The sequence below is a fragment of the Bubalus kerabau genome, chromosome 11 (genome assembly GCF_029407905.1).
Source record: "Bubalus kerabau isolate K-KA32 ecotype Philippines breed swamp buffalo chromosome 11, PCC_UOA_SB_1v2, whole genome shotgun sequence".
In the NCBI taxonomy this organism is placed as follows: domain Eukaryota; kingdom Metazoa; phylum Chordata; class Mammalia; order Artiodactyla; family Bovidae; genus Bubalus; species Bubalus kerabau.
This window is the reverse complement of record NC_073634.1, coordinates 31,551,213-31,570,182: the sequence shown is the minus strand read 5'-3', so window position 1 is coordinate 31,570,182 and position 18,970 is coordinate 31,551,213. Positions and strand designations below refer to the sequence as shown.

General features: G+C 47.9%; 1 protein-coding gene across 1 annotated transcript in view; it reads right to left on the bottom strand.

Moving 5' to 3' along the window:
- EPAS1 (endothelial PAS domain protein 1) overlaps positions 1-18,970 on the bottom strand; it is a 91,962-nt gene that overhangs the window by 18,165 nt on the left and 54,827 nt on the right. The window contains exons 3-6 of the mRNA XM_055539996.1: positions 12,309-12,460; positions 11,810-11,894; positions 8,284-8,402; positions 7,992-8,197 (exon numbers count right to left, since the gene is read on the bottom strand). Coding sequence (XP_055395971.1) covers positions 7,992-8,197; positions 8,284-8,402; positions 11,810-11,894; positions 12,309-12,460 — 562 coding nt within the window. The remainder of the gene's footprint in view (positions 1-7,991; positions 8,198-8,283; positions 8,403-11,809; positions 11,895-12,308; positions 12,461-18,970) is intronic.

Sequence of the window (18,970 nt, the reverse complement as noted above, 5' to 3'; positions counted from 1 at the left end):
CTCTGCTCTGCACAGGAATCATTAAAATAAACAAAGCCCTACCCAAGAACCACCAGATAAGCTGCTTCCCCACGTCATACCTAAACATATTTCTCATAATCTTTGTTCTCTTACGTTTTTTCTAATGGGCTTGCTGTCTTGTTTACTTAGCCTATCACGAGCTAGAAGCGATGCTATCTCCTCATCATTACAAGCTCTGTTTTGGAACACATGGCTTCTGGGGCCTGGCCCAGTCACCTGTCCACGCTGGAGATGAAAGCAGAAGCTGTGACTCCTTGGTCTCCTGTCTCTACTCCTCTCCCCTTCTCCATGTGGGTTTTGTATAGGTCAGACTAAATCATCCTAGAATATTATTTCTGTTCTGTCACTCCCCTGTATAAGCATCTCCAGCTTACCTATCACCAGCCACATCCAGAGGAAATAAACTCTGCCTAACTTCTAAGTTCCCCCAGAGTCTTATCTCCACCTTCCAAGCAGTTTAATTTGCAGCTGATCGGCAGCATGCCATATCTCCTGCCCTGGTATATCCCTTTCCTCCCAGTTTCCATTGCTGGCAAAGCTAGGCTTGCTGCAGAGCCTCAGGGCCTTCTTTCTCTGAGCCCTGATGATGACAGGGCCAGTTCAAGACTGTATCTTGTTCACCGAGCTGTCTCCAAGTCCCCCTTCTTAAGCCTAATCAGCGAACACAGTGTCACAAGGAATTATGTAATCTTCTGTCCACATCCTAGGCTGCCAACCCTGAATTCGGGAACCACAATCTCCTTTGGCCTCCGCAACAACGAGTGCTCAGTAAATGCCAGAGTAGCCGACCAATGGACTGATTTTCTTTGGGGGCCTAAGGTACAATCAGAGCCCTGTCTAACTCAGCATTGTTAAGCATCCCAAGTACTAACAATCCACTTTTCTTCCTAGAACACAATCACCTATCTTAGTGCACGACGGTGCACACACACAGCCTTCAGCGCAGCCCTCATGGTATTCAGTCCATCCTTCCTCCATTCCCTAAGGTGTGTCTGGTGTTGAAGTGGGCAGAGAAGAGGCAAATTCTCTGCCTAAGTGAGACCTGGGGGTGAAAGGCTTTGTCAAACAATGGGCAACAGACCAGAGCTGAGATGCTTAGGTCTCAGCTGATTTAGGCCAGCAGAGATTTCTCTGGTGAGATTTCAGCAGTTCACTTGCACCAGCCAACTGGTTTCAGATGGGGAGGACCTGTCCCCTCACTTGGCCCTGAGCAGAGAGATCTTTGATTTCATCATCGACAGACATGTTCCTCAGCGGCTCAACTCTGGGACTGCCAATGGCACTTTAGCCGGAGTGGAGATTCAGGGAGAACGAGGAGACGGTTGAACAGAGCTGGTGCTTCCTTTCTTACACCCAAGTAGCTTTTCCGATGAGTTCCATGTCTTTCAGGCTTAGCCCGGGAGTCAGAATCGCACCAGTAGGCTGTGCTGACGGTGGGTTGGCTGTTTACAGGCTCACCAGTTTGCCACAAAAACTACTTCCGTGTGTGCACTAGTCGTAGATTTCCTAGAGACCCTCAGAAATGAGGCTGTTCTGGGAAAGTCTGATTCTCCTCCGTAAAGAGACTACACTTTCTTTCAAGATTAGAATCTTTAAAACGCTCAAAGTAAATGTTTATTATAATCAACCCCAAATAAACTATTTTCTGATCTAATTAGTATACTATCCATTCAGAGGACACAATGGCATGTTTTGGAAGTGGACAAACAAGGGCTCAGCTTCAGGATTGCCAGCTCTCTTCCCAGTAGCAGCCTTCATTTATCTTGTCAACTAAAATAAATATTTAACGTCTCCTTCTTCATGCCTTTAAACAGACGACTATAAAAACTGGGAAATACACATACCCCAAACACAATTGAAGAACATTCGAGTGGTTGAACTTCACAAAACCAGGAAACCCCAACTCAAAGCTAATGGTCGTTGCCCTCTTTCGGCAGGCACGCCGACGCCAGCGGGGAGGCTGACGAACCCGGTTTGTTTACAGGGTCGGCCTCCACGGCACACAAGGGCCCTCCCTGCTCATTTCCCTCTGTCCCAGGGAAGTCTCCAGAGCTGGGCTGTGATAACATTTCATCTGCTCTCTTCACCAGAGGCAGGGGAACTTTTTTTTTTTTTTTCTAATTAAAGGTCCCTGACTCTCTGGAGGCGGGGGAGAAAGTCATTTTGGGGTCACCCATAAATTTCAAAAGTCAATTCAGTATGGCTGTTCTGTTTGTAGAGAAGAGGGACATGTAAAGGGGCTTAATTCACCAGATTTCAGAAGTAAAAAAGCACAGAGGTTCCTTTTTAATAATAAAGTAGGAAGAGAACCGGATCGAGGATGAGGCCAGGAGAGAGACATAGACATTGACAGGCAGCCGCAGGAGAAAGAGAGAAAAAAAGAAACTAGAAACTGGAGAGGGAAAGAAAGGCAGTTAAAACCTGAAGTTAGTGTCGCCCCAAGCTAATATGTGGGTCAGAAGGCTGGGCTCTCTGGATTTCAGAGTCGGGTTTGCCTCACAGCATAAAATGACAGTTACTGGTCATTCATTGCTCTCTACCCTTCACGCTGCGAGGCCCTTTCCATGTGGACCAACCGTGGCTGAGCGCTAGGAAGACATGGACTCTCCCACGGCAGCAGGGTCAGGGCCGTGCGGCCTTGTAGGCAGAAGAAACTCAGTGCGGGCCTGAGCTGGCTCGGCCGCCCACGAGTAACGGGGCAGCGAGCTCCCTGCTTCGCTCCCTGCTTCACACGCCGCGCCTGGAGTCAAACAAGGTCTGGCTGCAGTTGTTACTCATTCCGTACACGGGCACAGAATTTGCTCAGTAAATTAATCATGTAAACAAGATGGTTAGAAGAGTATTTAAACTATTTGAGAGGATGAAAGTTTTAAGTACTTCATAACCACCTATTTGTTTTTGAAAGAATGCCTTTGCTAATAAAACCATCTTTCTATTCAGGCCTGCTTTCTTTCCTTCCCTCCTCTGGCCACGGCCTCTCCAAAGTAACACTGGGCTCACCTCATTTTGGTTTCTGTATGTGTTTTTTTTTTTTTTTCAGCTTTGAAACTGCATTTCCTTAATAATAACCAGACTATTCACCACCACAGATTTCAATGGCATTTGTTTTAATGTATTTCAATCCAGATCTTCTTTGCTTTAAACAACATTTTTGCCTTGTGTTTCCCTCCAATAGGACATGGTTAAGTGAACATCCAGCTGGCTCTGCAATTTGCATCCTGTCAGTGTTATGTGTTACAGGTGGGGTGAATATATACCTAGTGTACATAGGAGGGTCGCCTGGTTCAATCCTGGACCGACTCTAAGTGCCACCAAATGCCGAAACCGCCTTACATTACCTTGAAACCCACAAGCAGGAAGGGGAAAGTTGCCTTGGATTGTAGCAAGAGAGAGGCAAATCATGCAGATGAATAACTTTTGAATTGTGAGGTCTATCACACTTGAAATCAATTCCAAAGAGCTGCTTCTTCCAAGGAATATTTTGAACAGATTAGACAGGATGATATACAAGCATTTCTCATAAACATGCGTAGTCTTTCTTAGGACTGATTTCAGAACATTGTTTGGAAGAGACGCAGGTGCACAAGGAGAACATTTCAAGTGTCTTCTAAACTCAAGGACTTAAAAAACACATTATATATACCCTGCTACATAAGATCGGTAGAGAAAGACTACTATGTTTGCAAAAATATTTAGAACAGACTATGAAACTAAAAATGATATGTAACATATTCAGCTAAAAGATCACTTTGCATTTAAAGATGCTACCTATCCTCTAAAAAAAAAAAAGTAAAATAATTTGTTAAATGTATTTCAGTATGCAATGAAAGTATATAATCTTTTTACTATTAATTTGCCCAAAGTCAGTCTATTTTCTTCTTGGGCATTAATACTATCACTTTTCAGGTGTTTTGATGTGTGTTTTACATCTCATGGCTCTCTATAATTTTACTGACAGTCTCTTATCAAACTATCCCTCACTTTTATCATCATTACCATTCCCAACTTCATTGTAGAAAAAGAGTTAATCATAAATCTGACTCACAGAATTTGAAATGTAGGCATCTGCATTCACTAAACTGTAACTTCTGATATTATTACGTCCTATGTTGCCCTGATTCAGTGACAAAAAGGGGTTGTCTTCAGATTCTTTATTTTTAAAAATTACATGACCCTCTTTGTTAATCTGGAAATTTTACTGTTATGATAACTCCCCCCCCCATACTTCTCTTATGCACATAATTTGCTTTTATAATTTATTTCTAAGATACAAAAAGACTCATAAAACACACAAAGTCACAGCAGGATTTTGTGTATTACAGATTTGCCCTGCTCTCCCTGATGACTTGGCTTCTTTCTCAGTTATTTTCTTTTTCCACTAGATGGCGCCTCCATGTGAATTTAAGAACCATCCCATCTTGAAGTTAAATTTCTTGGGAACAACTTTTGTCTTCCTTTTGGGTGAATGGTTCATTAAGTTGCTCATGTCTCCAACTCCAGACCCTTGGAGATCAAGAATCATCTCTTTCCTTCTTTGATAGAATTAGTCTATGGCACTGAGTTAGATACATGGTAGATGTTCAATAAATAACACTTCATTAATTGGCTGCTCATTTTAGGAAACTATATGAATTGTGAATGGAGAAAAATTCATTACACTGATAATCAGGATATTCTTCTTTAAACTTTCTGCTCAGTTTTACTGCCTCCATTGAGAGCAATTGATTGTATATACAAATAAATGTGACTGACATAAACTGTTATAGAATTCTCTTCTAACAGTATTTGCTGTTTCAGATAATACAGGACTTGGTATGGTCTTGACTCTTTATTAAGAGGAGCAGGATGAATGCATTTTGAACCATCTGCATTCCTTTATTCAATTTCAGATCTTTCAGGACAAGTTGCTTCTGGTTCAACTGATTTTGGAAACCTGAGAGTTAAGTAAGATTACTCTTTTTTCTATTTTACTTCTCACCTCCCTGCTTCCTGTCTTCTCCCTTCTCTTTTTCTCCATGATCCTCTTTTTTTCATTTGTTTGATTATGTCTGTGGTCTCAATACAACTAAGAAAAAGTACCAAACAACCTCAGAAGTGATTCTGTGGGTTCTAATTGCCTTACATTTTCACCAGATTCTTTCTAACTTTCCCACTGGAAAAAGAATCCCTTTGTGGGAAATCACAGACCCTCATGTGTGCCAGATGTCATTAAATCTAGTGAATTCCCTGATTAAAATGAATTGGTCCCCCTACTATGATACGTTAAGTGCTGGATTTTGAAGCACTGATCTTGGAAGAGTAGTGTGTGTGTGTGTGTGTGTGTGTGTGCACGCGTGCATGCATACCTGTGAGAGAGCAAACATGAATGTGTGTATACCTTTCCCCATCCCAATACAAAAAGTAAAAACAAGATAAGCTACCCAAACGAAAAAATCCTAGTCCTCATCAAAGCAATTGAGACGTAACACATAGGTGTTAAGGACTTAAAATAGTCACTTTATAAACTGTCTAAGCCATGTCTGTGCCCTTGTGAACTAATCTCCTAATCCGTTAAACACAACTTCTGTGTGGCACAGCCTTCTGTGTCTTTAAACGCCTCTGCATCCATCTCTCCAGCACCATTGAATTCAGAGTTTGGGCCATGTAATTAGGTTTTTGAAAGACAAGATTTTGCTGAAAGTGCACTATATCCAGCAAACCTTACAAGTAATATCCCCCTCCACACTCTGAGTCACAAAGCCCTAAATCACAGGTTCCTTCTAGTCAGGATCAACTCTGCCTACCAGACCTGAAGCAAACTAAGAAGTCAGTGCAGGGTCCCTCTCCTTTCTGGGAGGAAGGTCTTCCACACTGTTAGCCCCCCAATTCCTCATGTTATTTCCCCTTCTTCCTTTCATCCAAAGATTAGATGCTTTCAGGAAATGACCTGAAATCCATTCAAAACATGGTAAAGAGTGAGGAATAACTTCAAATTACTCTTTCCAGAGGAATTTTCCCTTCACTTTAACAAGGATCAAAGTCTTAACACTTAGAAATTTCTTCTTTCCTGTTATCTAGGGATGAGAAGTTATTTTCTAGGACAGTAGGGTTTCCCCAGTGCTTCTGGGGTCACATTAGGGCTGTGCACATTACAAAACTGTATCTTCTGCCCAGAATGGTCCTTTGAATACAAAGACTGCATCTGATAAATAACCTTACACAGCATGGATTTCTCGGGTGCCTGCCTTTGCAATGGTCTTTCTCTCTAATTATCCTCATATCACAATAATGACAACATGAATAACCATAATAACTGCTGGCTGTGCCAAAGCGCCAGGACACAGTCTTCATATGGGATATTTTCTCCCTATGAGGTTAGAGCACTTCTTTCTGCATCTCGAACCACCCATTACCTGCAACAGCCTTGAATCCAGCACTATGGTGGTCAGAAGGGGACAGGAATGACTCAAGGGCATTTTCACCAGAGTTCTTAAATCTGCCCTGGAGTCCAGTTCTAAGGAGTGGTAGCAGCAAACACCAGGTGAGTCCAGAATCAGGGGAGACAGACTCAGCAGAGCTTGGAAAGTAGAGCCCCATCCATGAAGAAACCTGCACCCCTGGGACACCCAGAAGAGGAGAGAAAGGTTGGTGGGCCTGGGGTTTGCTGAACAGGAGCTCCCTCCTGGGGTCTGTGGCTTCCTGCTGGTAGGCTCTCCTTCCAGGCCCCCAGCCTCTACATATCTCCAGAAGTGGTTTCGGCCCCTTGAGTTTAGCAGGGAGACAAGCTTCAGGGGAGGACAAGGACAGGGAGCAAGATGCCAGCAGGAACAAAAAGCATCTCATCAGTTAGGGGGTTTGTGCTTTTCAAAGCACTTCCATGGCCATCAGTCATCTTACAGTGATTCTGCGAAACAGGTGGGGTAAGTGTGGATTTTAGAGAAGGGGAAATTGCAATCTCAGGGTTTCTGGAGAAAGCTAGAAGGTGAGAGTGGAATGGCTGGAGCAGCAAAGAATTGCCCCAAGAACTATGACTCTGGACAAACGTGGCGACTCTGGACACTGCTGAAAGCTGGAGTCAGGTGGGGAGATCCCCAAGGGCACATCCCATCATGCACTAGATGGCGGGCAGCAGTGGCATCTCCTTGAGCTGGGCCTGCCTGGCCCAGCCCAGCCCCTGGCCTGTCCCTCCCTCCCTGATGGTAGCCATTGCCCATGGCATCCTTGCTTCTTCCACCTCCTGATCCACCCATGTTTCCAATGTCCGGGCACAGAGGGGAGGGCACAGGCCAGGCACGGGGAGGAGTCAAAGCTGTTCTTCCTACCCCTCCCATGACAACTCAAACCTTTTTCCTACCTGTTTCGATCCTCACCTCGAGGTAAAACTGGAATGACATGGATTTTATATGTGGCCTTGGGTACTTTTTCAACTACTTTAATAAAGAAATAATTTAGGGTGGGGATCACAGCTAACACTGAACACTTCCTATCGGACTGGAACTTAGGCCATCTCACTGCATTAAGGTTCTTAACCACTACACTCTCCGGTAAGACAATTTTCCAACTGGGCCTGGCTTCAGGGATTGGAGTCTGGCTTAGTTCCCATCATCAAAAAGCCTTCCAACCAGGGCTGGACACTGGCTGGAATGGAGGTGGCATAGGAGGAGCAGAGGAGGCTGAGGAAAGAGCTCACTCATGGAAGAGAACACACAGGAGTCACGTGCCTGCAGGGCAGCTTCCGGGCTCCCAGCGGGCCTCGGCCCTGCTGATGGAGACCTCTAGACCCTCTTTTCCCGGCGAGTGGAGTGGAGAGAGGCTTGGAGATCTAGAACAGCTCTGGGGTGACAACGGGGTCCAGTATGACCCTTGGCAGCACTGGTGGGATGAAACTGTGACCTGCCCCCAACAATACAACGTGTCTGCCGCAGACCCGCCCCCTGACCACAGGCACAACCACACGCGCGTGCGCACACACACTCCCCGCCGGGCCCCACCTGTCGTCGCAGTAGGTGAACTTCATGTCCATACTGTGGCGGCTCAGGAAGGTCTTGCTGTCCAGTGGGATGTCCATGTGGGATGGGTGCTGGATCGGCTCACACATGATGATGAGGCAGGATAGCAGCGGCTCCTTGCAGCCGCAGAGACTGCTGTGAGGGGGGCAGTTGTTGTAGACCTTCACCTGGCCCGTGCAGTGCAAGACCTGGAGACCAGCCGCGGAGGGTCAGACATGGGGCGGGGGAGGGGCGGGGGCACCCCGGGACTCCAGACCCAGGCCTGACGCCCTACCTTCCAGGTGGCTGACTTGAGGTTGACCGTGCGGCCTCTGTTGGTGACCGTGCACTTCATCCTCATGAAGAAGTCCCGCTCTGTGGACATGTCTTTGCTTTTCTTCCCAAAACCAGAGCCTGGATGGAGAAGGGTAGTGGAGCCAGCTGAAGTGAGTTCTGTTTGTAGTCAGAAGCAGGGAAGTTTTTCAGGGCTGTGTGTGTGTGTGTGTCCGTGTGTGTGTATGTCCGTGTGTGTGGTCTGTGTGTGTGTCTGTGTATCTGTGTGCATGTGTCTGTGTGTGATCCCTGAGGAGCTGCCCTGAGTGCTCTGTGCTGTCTGGCTGTGGATCAAGGCTCCCTCATCTCCAGCCTGTCCCCCCTGCAGGGTGAGCTCCTGAAGGGTCGGGGCTATTCCACTGTTTTATTTCCCACTGCACCTCACACTGCAGAGTGGTCAGGTGATGAGTGACCATCGGCCATGATCTCAGCAAACCTCTCCCCTGGGTGGGCCCCATAGAAGGAATTTGAAAAGGACCATCCAAGCAAGATCACAATCGCTCCAAGGGGATTAACCTCTCAGGTGGGAAATTTCCCTTAGACGCCCCTGTCTTTCCCCCATTCCTGTCCCTCCAGTGCCCTACTGTTAACCCACAGTGGCTGTGTTCAGGATCCCACACCATGCGCTCCCTTCCCAAAGTGACACAGGTCAAGGCTCATGGAACACTGCTGGTCCAAGTCTCTTGTAGTGAGCAAGTTCACCTTGAGGATTAACTCAGTATGGATCATATCCCTTCTCGGCCAGAATTAAATAAATCACCAAGACAAACAAGATTGCTTCCTTCCTTATGGTCTCCAAATAACCTGCCCACTCAGAACTTCTCCCACTGGAAAAAAAAAAAGTGATGAATGCAGTAAACCCCAGAGGTGTCCCCCTGTCCATGTCTAAATTCTGCCATTTGGGACCTTCCAAGGTATACTCCTGCCCTGCTACCCAGCATCTCAGAACAACCCAGAGCCTTGTTTCTAATAGTCACACCCTCCCTCTGGGCATAGCCTCAGGACTGAAACCCCCAGGGGTCAGTGACTTGAGTGACACAGCCCCAAATCACTGTGTCAAATGAATTGTGGCACTTTTTAATCTGTCATAAACATCAAAAGAGAGCCCACTAAGTAACAGGCCAGATAGTGAATCTTTTTCTTTTTCTTATGAGAGGGTATTCTTCCCCATCACAATCACAGAATCATCTCTCCCATACTCAATGATGTTTTGCACAATTCTAGCTTCCATAGGTGGCGTTTGCACGTCATGAGATGTTCTTGTATCTTGGGGTCCGGACGCACTATCAGGACCAGCTCAGGTGCTGTGCAGCAGTGGGCAGGAGGGACCCATCTGTGGCTGTGGCATGGGTTATGGTTGTGGCCTCCTAACGTGTTAACGTTGGGATTTTCCCCATCCTGTCATTTGGTTAATCTCTCTGAACACAGCTCCAATCAGATTACCCCTATCTCTGCTCAAAAACTTCCAACAGCCCCCCTCTGTCTACAGGATGAAGTTCAAGGCTCAATTGCCGGCCTTCAAAGCTTTCCACAAGCAGCCTTACGGCCTTATCTGCCTCTGGGTGCTCACACTAACCCTTTGCTTATAGATCACGAGTCCACTCAGGTCGGCGCCTTCAAAGCCTTTGCTGATTCACTGATTTTGATCCCAAGTCCTCAACACAGGGACCGAGAGACCCAACATTCTACACAGATCAACAGAGTAGCGTCATGCTGAGTCACAGCCCTGGAGAGCGAAAGGTCCTGGACTTTGCCTGGCCCAACACTGTCACTTTGAAGAGAAAGATTCCCAGGAACAGAGCGATGAAGGGACTTCGTTCAAGTTGTATGATCAGACTGAGGCAAGGTCAGAGGTTGAACTGAGACCAAGAACCCAAGGGTTTCCAGGGTAGAGAAGAAATAAGAGACTTTGGGGTTTTCTCAGGCTTCCAGTGCCTGTTTTAGGAAGGGATTCAGAAGGTCTGGCAGCCTTTTTCTCACAGAACTAAACAAGACTTTCTCAGCAACACAGAGAAGACAGTGCGCAGCCCTGAGAGCTCCCCAGCCTGCGCCTGACCACAGCCAGGTGGCCTTCAGGAGGGAGAGCAGAGGGGCTGCGGGAGGAGGGGGTGGCGGGGCTCGGGGGAGGAGGTGGGAATCCTGCACTCTGCAGGCTCAGGTGGTAACAAGGCTAGAAGTAGGCTAATGAAATGTATGCTTTTTCAGCATGTGTGACAACAAGAGCAAAACCTCGTAGGCTTCATACGGCCGCCTTGCCTCTGTCATTCAGGTTAGATAGTACACGCTCCATGTCAGTGACAGGTGAGAGCTGTAGAAAGGGATGTTAGACTCGGTACAATCTGTGCAGGGCAGAGACTGACTCTCAGGTTCAGAAGGGACCTTGAAAGCCATTGAGTTCCCTTTTTCTTAAAGCTTCAGTCCACTTGACAATATGCCCATTAGAGCTTTTGCGCGACTGTCCCCAGTTACAAGAGATGAACCAGCCAGCTCCGACTGTCCCTGAAAAGTGCTTTCTGCTCGTATGGGCCCTTCCATCCACTGGCACCTGCTGGAGCCCCCGCAGGTAGAGTGTGGTGCACACCACCTTTCAGACTTGCTCCATCAAAGCCGCCTGTTCCATTTTTTATCACCCGGGGACCAGACTCCTTCCTTGGCTCCGGTGGTAGCCAGTCTCTAAAGATGGCCCCAGTGAGCCACGTCTCACAGCATTCAGGGCCTGGTACAGCCCCCTCCCACAGTGAATGGGCCAGGTCTGTAACTCACTTTAACCAAAGAGTGGCACTGTACCAGTTTCAGGACTAAGCCTTCAAAGGGCCTGGCGGCTTCTACTTTTGCACTTTTGGGGGGTCCTGAGCTTCCCAAAAGGGAGCTAATAATATAAATATAAGAAGTCTGGCTACCCTGGAGAGACCATGTGGAGAGGAAGAGGCTCCGATACCTTATGGAGTGAGAGAGAGCTCCAGCCTCTAGCTACACCACAAGGTCCCAGAGGTGTGGGTAAGCCCCCGACATCACATGGAGCATAAGAACCACCCATAGAACCCACCGAATCATGAGCAACAATAAAAGGACTGTTTAACCCACTATGTTTGGGCAATCTGTTACACAACCATCACACGGCCAGCTGCAACAGTTCCCATGAACATTTTGGCACAGACAAGCTTATTGGTTAGGATGGTGTCATTCGGAAAAGATGCTGGACACTCAGGTGATGAAACCTCCTGGAGATGGTGTCCTAACCCACAGGAATGCCCTAGGAGTGTGATCTCAGGCACCACAAGAGCCAGCAAAAGATAATTCTGAGTACGAGGTCCTTCCAGGGCCCTCGATCTCGTCTCCGAAGTCCTGCTGGATTTTCTATGGGTGTCTGTTTTTTCTGGATCATGATGGCCATGATCTATCCATCCTATATTAGTACACAAAGGGGAGGCAGGTCCCTTCCCCACGTGGTGTTAAGAAGGAAAGAAACACACCGAAGAATACCTTACCATTTTTGAGACTCAAGTTCTCACGGATCTCCTCATGGTCACAGGGATGAGTGAAGTCAAAGATACTGTGTCCTGTTAACTCGACCTGTTTCAAAAAACAAGGTTGGGCTCATTATTCCTGACACTAAAGAAGTCTCCAAGAGGAGGCTGGGTCCCCTTGCAGGTTTGGAGAGAGGGAGGAGGCTGAGTCAGACCTTCTCATATTCCACTCGGCAGATCCACAGACACACAGGTGTAACAGAGGTCATGACTGACTTGACTGACAAGGGTGGGCCTGCAATCCAGCTGGCAGAGCTGTCTGCCAGGATGGCCACTGGCAATGCTAGCCCAATGCCAGGGGCTCTAAGTTATTTCTAAGGTTTGAGGCTTGAGATCAGAGAGGAGGAGAGTGGGTACATGCAGGGAAAGGTCAGGAGGGAGGTGATCAGAATCTTCCACTAATTTCTACCCCCAAATGGAAACATTTTCCCTTTTTGAAGGAGCCCAAGGAGGGTGTCACCTGTGTGAGTCCCATGAACTTGCTGATGTTCTCCGACAGAAAGATCATGTCACCATCTTGGGTCACCACGGCAATGAAACCCTCCAAGGCTTTCAGATATAAGTTGTCCATCTGCTGGTCAGCATCGGCTTCAGATTCATTTTCAGAGCAAACTGGAAAGACAGGGGTGGGGTTGAACAGTTTGCATCAATGTGGGGTTAAAGCAGATGTGACTGGCGTGCATGGGTGTCTTCCAGGGATGGCTCAAAGGCATCAGATGGATTTTTCTGGAAACACACACTGCCAACCACCTAAGTGTCCGTCACATGCCCAAGGAGCAGGCATCTGATGAGCACCACTGCACGGAGGACACCCTGCTGGGGGCTTCACAGGCAGTACAGTTGTGGCACTGTACTTGTGGGTCACTGATGTCAAGGCAGTTACAGGAGTAGTCGGGACAGTCATTTTCCCTAATGGATGTTGAGCAATGACAGCATATGAGCCAATCACTGAGAATGCTATGTAATCTTCAAAACACCTGTGGGGTAGGTCCTACTGTTTTTTGTCTTATCTTACAGGTGAGGCCCAGAGAGATTAAGTCATTTGCCCAAGGTTATAAAGGTTGTGGACTCAGGCAGACGAATCCAGAAACCACACTCCTAACCATTCATCGGCTTTGGAGTCCAATAACCACTGACTCTATTGCTCCTATTAGGTTATGGCTCTAACTGACATAACAAAGAGTAAGTGAAAACCTTTTTGAATATCAGTTTCCTCGTCAGCTAAATGCAGATAATAATGCCCATCTCTTGTAAGGATTAGGTAAGTATGGAGAATGCCTAAAACATGCCGACTAGCATGAATTCTCTCCCTCTCTGGCTCCTTCTACAACACTGTCAGTGTCTTCAAATTGCTCAGAACCTGAATGGGGGCTGGGTGGTACACTAAGCCACAAATCTAAGTAAAAAATTCAGGGTGACAGAGGTGGGTGCCTAAGAGGAATATAGACAGTCAGTGCTGAAGGGTTCACAGGAAGAGGGGGTCTCTTTGAAGTGGTCAGAGACAACTGTTGAAAGAAAGGCATTTGAAGAGACTCATGAAAAGCAAGTATCTCACTCTGTTAAATGAAAGTAGGGCTTTCTGGGCCTACTGGCTTGGGCAGACACTGGAAAGCACGGAGGAGGCAGAGCCTGGAAGGAACTCTCCGGGGATGAGAACAGGTCCACCCAGTGGAAGGAGGAGGGTCTGTGCCCCAGGCTCATCGACTGGGCTCGTGAGTCCAGCGGCCTGGAGGAGCGGCATCTCAGACCATTGCTTTGGGGAGATTTGTCCGGCAATGGCACGCGAGGTGATTTGGAGACAGTGAGGATCAGAGGTGTGAAGCCACAGGAGGAGGCTGCTGTGTTAGTGGCAGGCTGTGGAGGTGGTTGCTAGGGGCAACCGAGGAAGGCATCCACTCCCCAACCACTCTGGGGGGCCCTGGCCTATCAAGTAGACCTCTGCTGTCTGCAAAATGTAGCCTCAACTCTGGCCCCAGCGAATAAAGCTCTCAGGCCCCAGACCCTTGGTTGTTATTGCTCAGACCACAGACTTTAGTTCAGCCCTGGTTCTCCTAGCTCATTATTTAACTGCAAACATACACTTACTTATAAAAACTTGTATTCGTCCACTACAAACATCAAGCCAAGTGTGCTTACCTTAATTTACAGAACGAGAGGATCATAGAATAATTTGTCACTTACGAAAGTTAATATTCACTTAACTAAAAAAGAAGTCATTCAAACTGAGACTATTGGAGGGAATATAAAATGCAATTGAAGGCAAGAGATATGTGGATGCTGTGCAATAAGGTTTAAGGGCCTTCCTGCAAGGGCACTGGATTTATTTGGTTCTCTTTTCCCTTCAGCCACTAAATTTAAGCTCTGGGCCATACACTGTTATTCCTCCAGAAGAACAAATCCAAATTAGGAGATGTTCCTACCAAGGGGCTTCCGTGGCATCCCTGGGGACCAGCCACCTTCAGGACACAGCATCAGTGAATGTGCCGGGGTCACTGATGCTGTCCAGGGACAGGCCACCCTTCAGAGCCAAGAGCTGGGCCATATAGAGTGTTATCCTAGTGACTTCCCTCTGTTTTGATAAAATGGTAGAACAAAATGAGGGAAATTCTTTCCTCTTCATACCCTGATTCAGGCAGCTAGCCTATGGGATGGGAGACTGGGAATGGCCTTTTTACCATACACATGCCCATACCTGATCCCTGCTTAGGGTCCCTGCCAACCAACTGGTTAGCCGAACTGATTATAATGAAGCAGAGTTCTAGGTGTGGGTGGTGCCGTGGCCAATGTTCACACTCCTGGTTAACACTTAAATTTAAACAGGGGCTTCAGAAGAGACCATGGCTTTATCTAGTGCTGTCAAAATGCAGCAAGCACCAGGACCACTGGAGGACTTGCTAAAACAAGGATTTCTGAGACCAGAGCAAAGTAAAAATGTGGGCTCTCTCACTGAAACATCAAACCATGCCCAGGGCCCTTCTAATGGTGGAAGTCTCCATGGGACTGCAGAGTCACAAAGTCATAGAGCCAGCCCTGGATGGGCCCTGTGCCCAGCATTCCTGATTCAGTAGGTCTCAGGTTGGGGGCAGGGCTTCCCGGGTGGCTCAGTGGTAAAGAATCCACCTGCCAATGCAGAAGACACAGGTTCAGTCCCTGAGTTGGGAAGATCCCCTGAAGGAGGAAATGGCAACCCATTCTAGTATTCTTGCCTAGGATATCCCATGGACAGAGGAGTCCTGTGGGCTACAGTCAATGGGGTCACAGAGTCAGACACGACTGAGTGAGCATGCACGCATGCAGGCTGGAGGCTGAGAATCTGCTTTTCTAACAAATTTTCATATGATGTGAATGCTGGTGACCAAAGGTGGAGACCATCACTGCCTTAACTTAAAGTCCTATAAGCCACCCTAATGCTGGGAAACAGAGAAGGCAATGGCACCCCACTCTAGTACTCTTGCCTAGAAAATCTCATGGACGGAGAAGCCTGAGGTAGGCTGCAGTCCATGGGGTCACTAAGAGTCAGACACGACTGAGTGACTTCACTTTCACTTTGGAGAAGTAAATGGCATTGGAGAAGTAAATGGCAACCCACTCCAGTGTTCTTGCCTGGAGAATCCCAGGGATGGGGGAGCCTGGTGGGCTGCCATTTATGGGATCGCACAGAGTCGGACACGACTGAAGTGACTTAGCAATGCTGGGAAAATCAACATGTTTTGGCAAGTGGTGACCTATTTGGGGGACATAAGGAGAGATTTTCAGCACTGTTAAAAATCACACCAGACAGGTGAGCGCCTTCTCCAGACAGCAGAGGCCAGTCCTGTGATTCCTGGCCTAGTGAGAAGATTTTTCTTCTCTTCAATTTCTTTGATCTCAGTGGCAACACTGACTTCAAAATCTGGAGTCATCCCAAGACAACCTGATTTGGGTTAGCTAGGCCCAGAGGAAATCGTTCTGCTTAAAGTTTCCTGTTTTTAACAGTTCCAGCACAGCCAAACTGGTTTCCATCCGTGCCCAGTACACTTGCTTCCAGGAGGTGGTGAAATTGGCTGCAACAGCTGGCCAGCTGGACTCCAGGAGGGAGGGAGAGAGGTGCACAGAGCTCACAAATGGAAACAGAGCATCTTGGGACTAAAGTCACAATGGCTGGGGGACCAGGAAGCCAGCAGGCCAGCCCCATGGGGACCTGGAAACAACGGGGCCTCTTTCCTCTGTGGAACCATTTGCTCCTGCAGCACCTGCCTATCCTCCGCGGGAGTTCGGACGGAACCTGGCCAGCTTGCTGTCAGCTTGGAGCTGAGGGTTGAAGCTGCGGGGCCGGAGGCAGCACTTTACCGGAGGGGCTGGGGCCCCAGGCACGTCACCTGGCTGAAGACGGCCCTGCCTTTCCCCTTTACCTCTCGTGGGAGCATCAGGCCTCCTGAGGGGATCACAAACTCTGACTCAGTGCTGGGCACACAGACAATTCACTCGCCCACAATGCAGCTATCACACTCCTGCCACATGTCTGCCCCATGCTGGGCACGAAGTCAGGCCATCTGTCAGCAAGTGTCACTTACTGGGTGCTCAGCCCTGTCCTCGGGAAAGTCAGGTGTAAGAGCATCCTTTCCCCAGAGGAATCTACAGACCAGTGGGGAAGAGACAGATAAGCCGCCGTAAAGTTGCACAACAATCCGGAAGAAACCCTGGGTGCCCAATGAAGAGGAGTACACAGTAGGTGCTTGATAAACCCTCAGTGGACTCTTTAAATAGCCCTGGGCTCCGGGTCTCAGTTACTTGCTTCCCAGGACCCTTCAGGGTCTGACCCCCGAGAAGAGGAGCGGGTCATGCAGATCAGAGGCACTCTGCAGAGACTCAGTACGCTGCACCCGAGAGCACAACAAGATTCTTTCAAGCTAAAAATAGCCCCGGTAAACAGGCTTTGATGACTCCCCACAGCCAGGATATGCGCGGGCTGAGGTTTCGGAGCACTTTTTCCGGAGCACCGCGCATTTCCTTCAGGCAGCACGGCCTGGGTGGGGTTGGACCTGGGGCGGGGGGTGGGGGGGGGCAGCAGGAGCTGGGCATCTGGGGTGAGCAGGCAGTGGTGGGGCAGACGCTCCTGACCGGGCCCCCGGGGCCAGGCAGGCCACCACAGGCGCTGCCGCGCAGGGCGCCAAGGCTCTTTTCCCTCTGTTCCTACCCTGAGAAGTTCCGAGTGTTCTGACCGGTCCCCAAGCCACTCTGATGTGATCCTCCTGGGGCATATGTGCTTGGCGGGCAGTCACTCCTTAGTTATTAGTGAAGGGGCTTCCCTTTTACACTGATTCTTCTCCTCGGGCTCTGCTGGGCCCAGAGACCCATGACACCACTGGGCCCTGGATGTGCTGACTGCAAAGGCAGCCCAGTCAAGCCATGAGGAAACTAGTTTTGAATGGCTTACCTGGCCATCAGCCCCACCTCTAAACGCCACCATCACCAGGTAGTAGGCTGGGGTTACCCTCGCATCTTTGGCAGAGGGCACTGCGTTTTATCTGACCTGTGGGCCTCCCAAAGGGCCTTGAAAGTCCACCATTAGAAATGCATTTCTCTGTCCCGTACACGACTTACTGTCCTGTCTTACCTCTCTATATGACCCCTCATAACATACAGCACAGGGCTGGGCAGCAAACACCTGCTGACGGACCAGACTTATCAACTTTAAGCTAAGGGAATGATCTGAACAAAGTATCTCTAGAACAGACTGTACACTAGGGGCTCTCAGCGATCAAGATCCTGGCGTGAATCAACCATTCAGCTCTTCTCCAACAGGACAGAAAGAGGCCTTGGTTTGGAGGGTGGGTGGGATACGGGGTGAGACAGAAAGAAAGTAGGGATGAAAGCCTGGGAAAAGAAGTCTGAAAGAGGGACAAAAGAAGGCACCAGAAACCGTAGCTGCCTCCCCAATTTTACCTCTGCTCTCACTTTTTCCTGCACGAGAAGGTCATGGTAAAAAGCTAAAATCACTTGTCCACATTTTAATGCCTTTCCCTTGGTAGTCTAGAGAGGAGGAAATCATCATCTCTTATTAAGAGTGATGTCTTCACTAAGCAACTGCCAATGAATTAATCATAAACCTGACATTTGTCTTAGAAATCTTGCTTCACATTGATCTCTAGCTCTTGTGTCAAATGAATTTGATTTTTTCCTCACGAGTGTGTGTGGGGGGAGTCAAAAATCAATTTCATAGTGAAAAGCCAGTTTTGCATATTTACTGCTGTTGAAGGCCCTTCAAATGCAGGAGTGACCCTCATTTGGGTACAGTTTGTGGGGCTCCTCTTGAAAGAGGATTTAAGACAATCAAGTGGCATTTCCACTGATGTTCCCGTCAGAATGTGTTCTGTTCTCAGCCCAGCGTGGAAGCTAATATCATAAAGCTATTGTTTCAGTTTGCTTCCTGTGATACAAATCTCAATCGGCCGCCGAGACTCCCAGCCTGAATTTCTCAGCGCTGAGGTTTCCTCTCCAACATTCCCACACAGAACAGCCTACTGTGAAAATCAAAGGGAAACGTGTTACTAAGTAAAGAAGAAACTTCTCTAAAGCAAAACCTGGTCTTTTTTAGCCTTTTGAACTCTGAGGTATGCAACCAGCTATTTCCTATCATAAGGGAGCCAACATCGACGCTCACCTTTGTTAGAAATGCTTCCATCATGGATCTGTGGTTTATTTTGACTTAGGAAGGCTTGGCAACTCTGCATTTTGCTAGAAATTGCTAGAAGGTAGTAAAAGGACAGTAAGGGTTTACACTGGGTTTTCATTTACATCATTTTCCCCCAAAAACCTATACTTATAAATCTATTTACTTGATCATAGTTGGTTTTATCGCTAGGCTGTAACTTATCGAGAGCCTAATACATGGCAGCAAGAGGATAAGGATTTTAACATCCAACATCCTTGGATGGCACTGCAAGTGAGTACTGGCAGCCGCTTTGTGCAGCGGAGAAAGTGAGCTGGAGGGTGGTAAGGAGGTTTTCACAAGGCTGCAGAGAAGGAAGGCAGCCTGACTGAGGTTCTAGGGCAGGTCTAACTGCCCACAAATCCTGTACATCTTTTCGTTGAGCTGCATGTTTTAAACAAGCAAAATATGATTAAGATTGTCTCGCATAC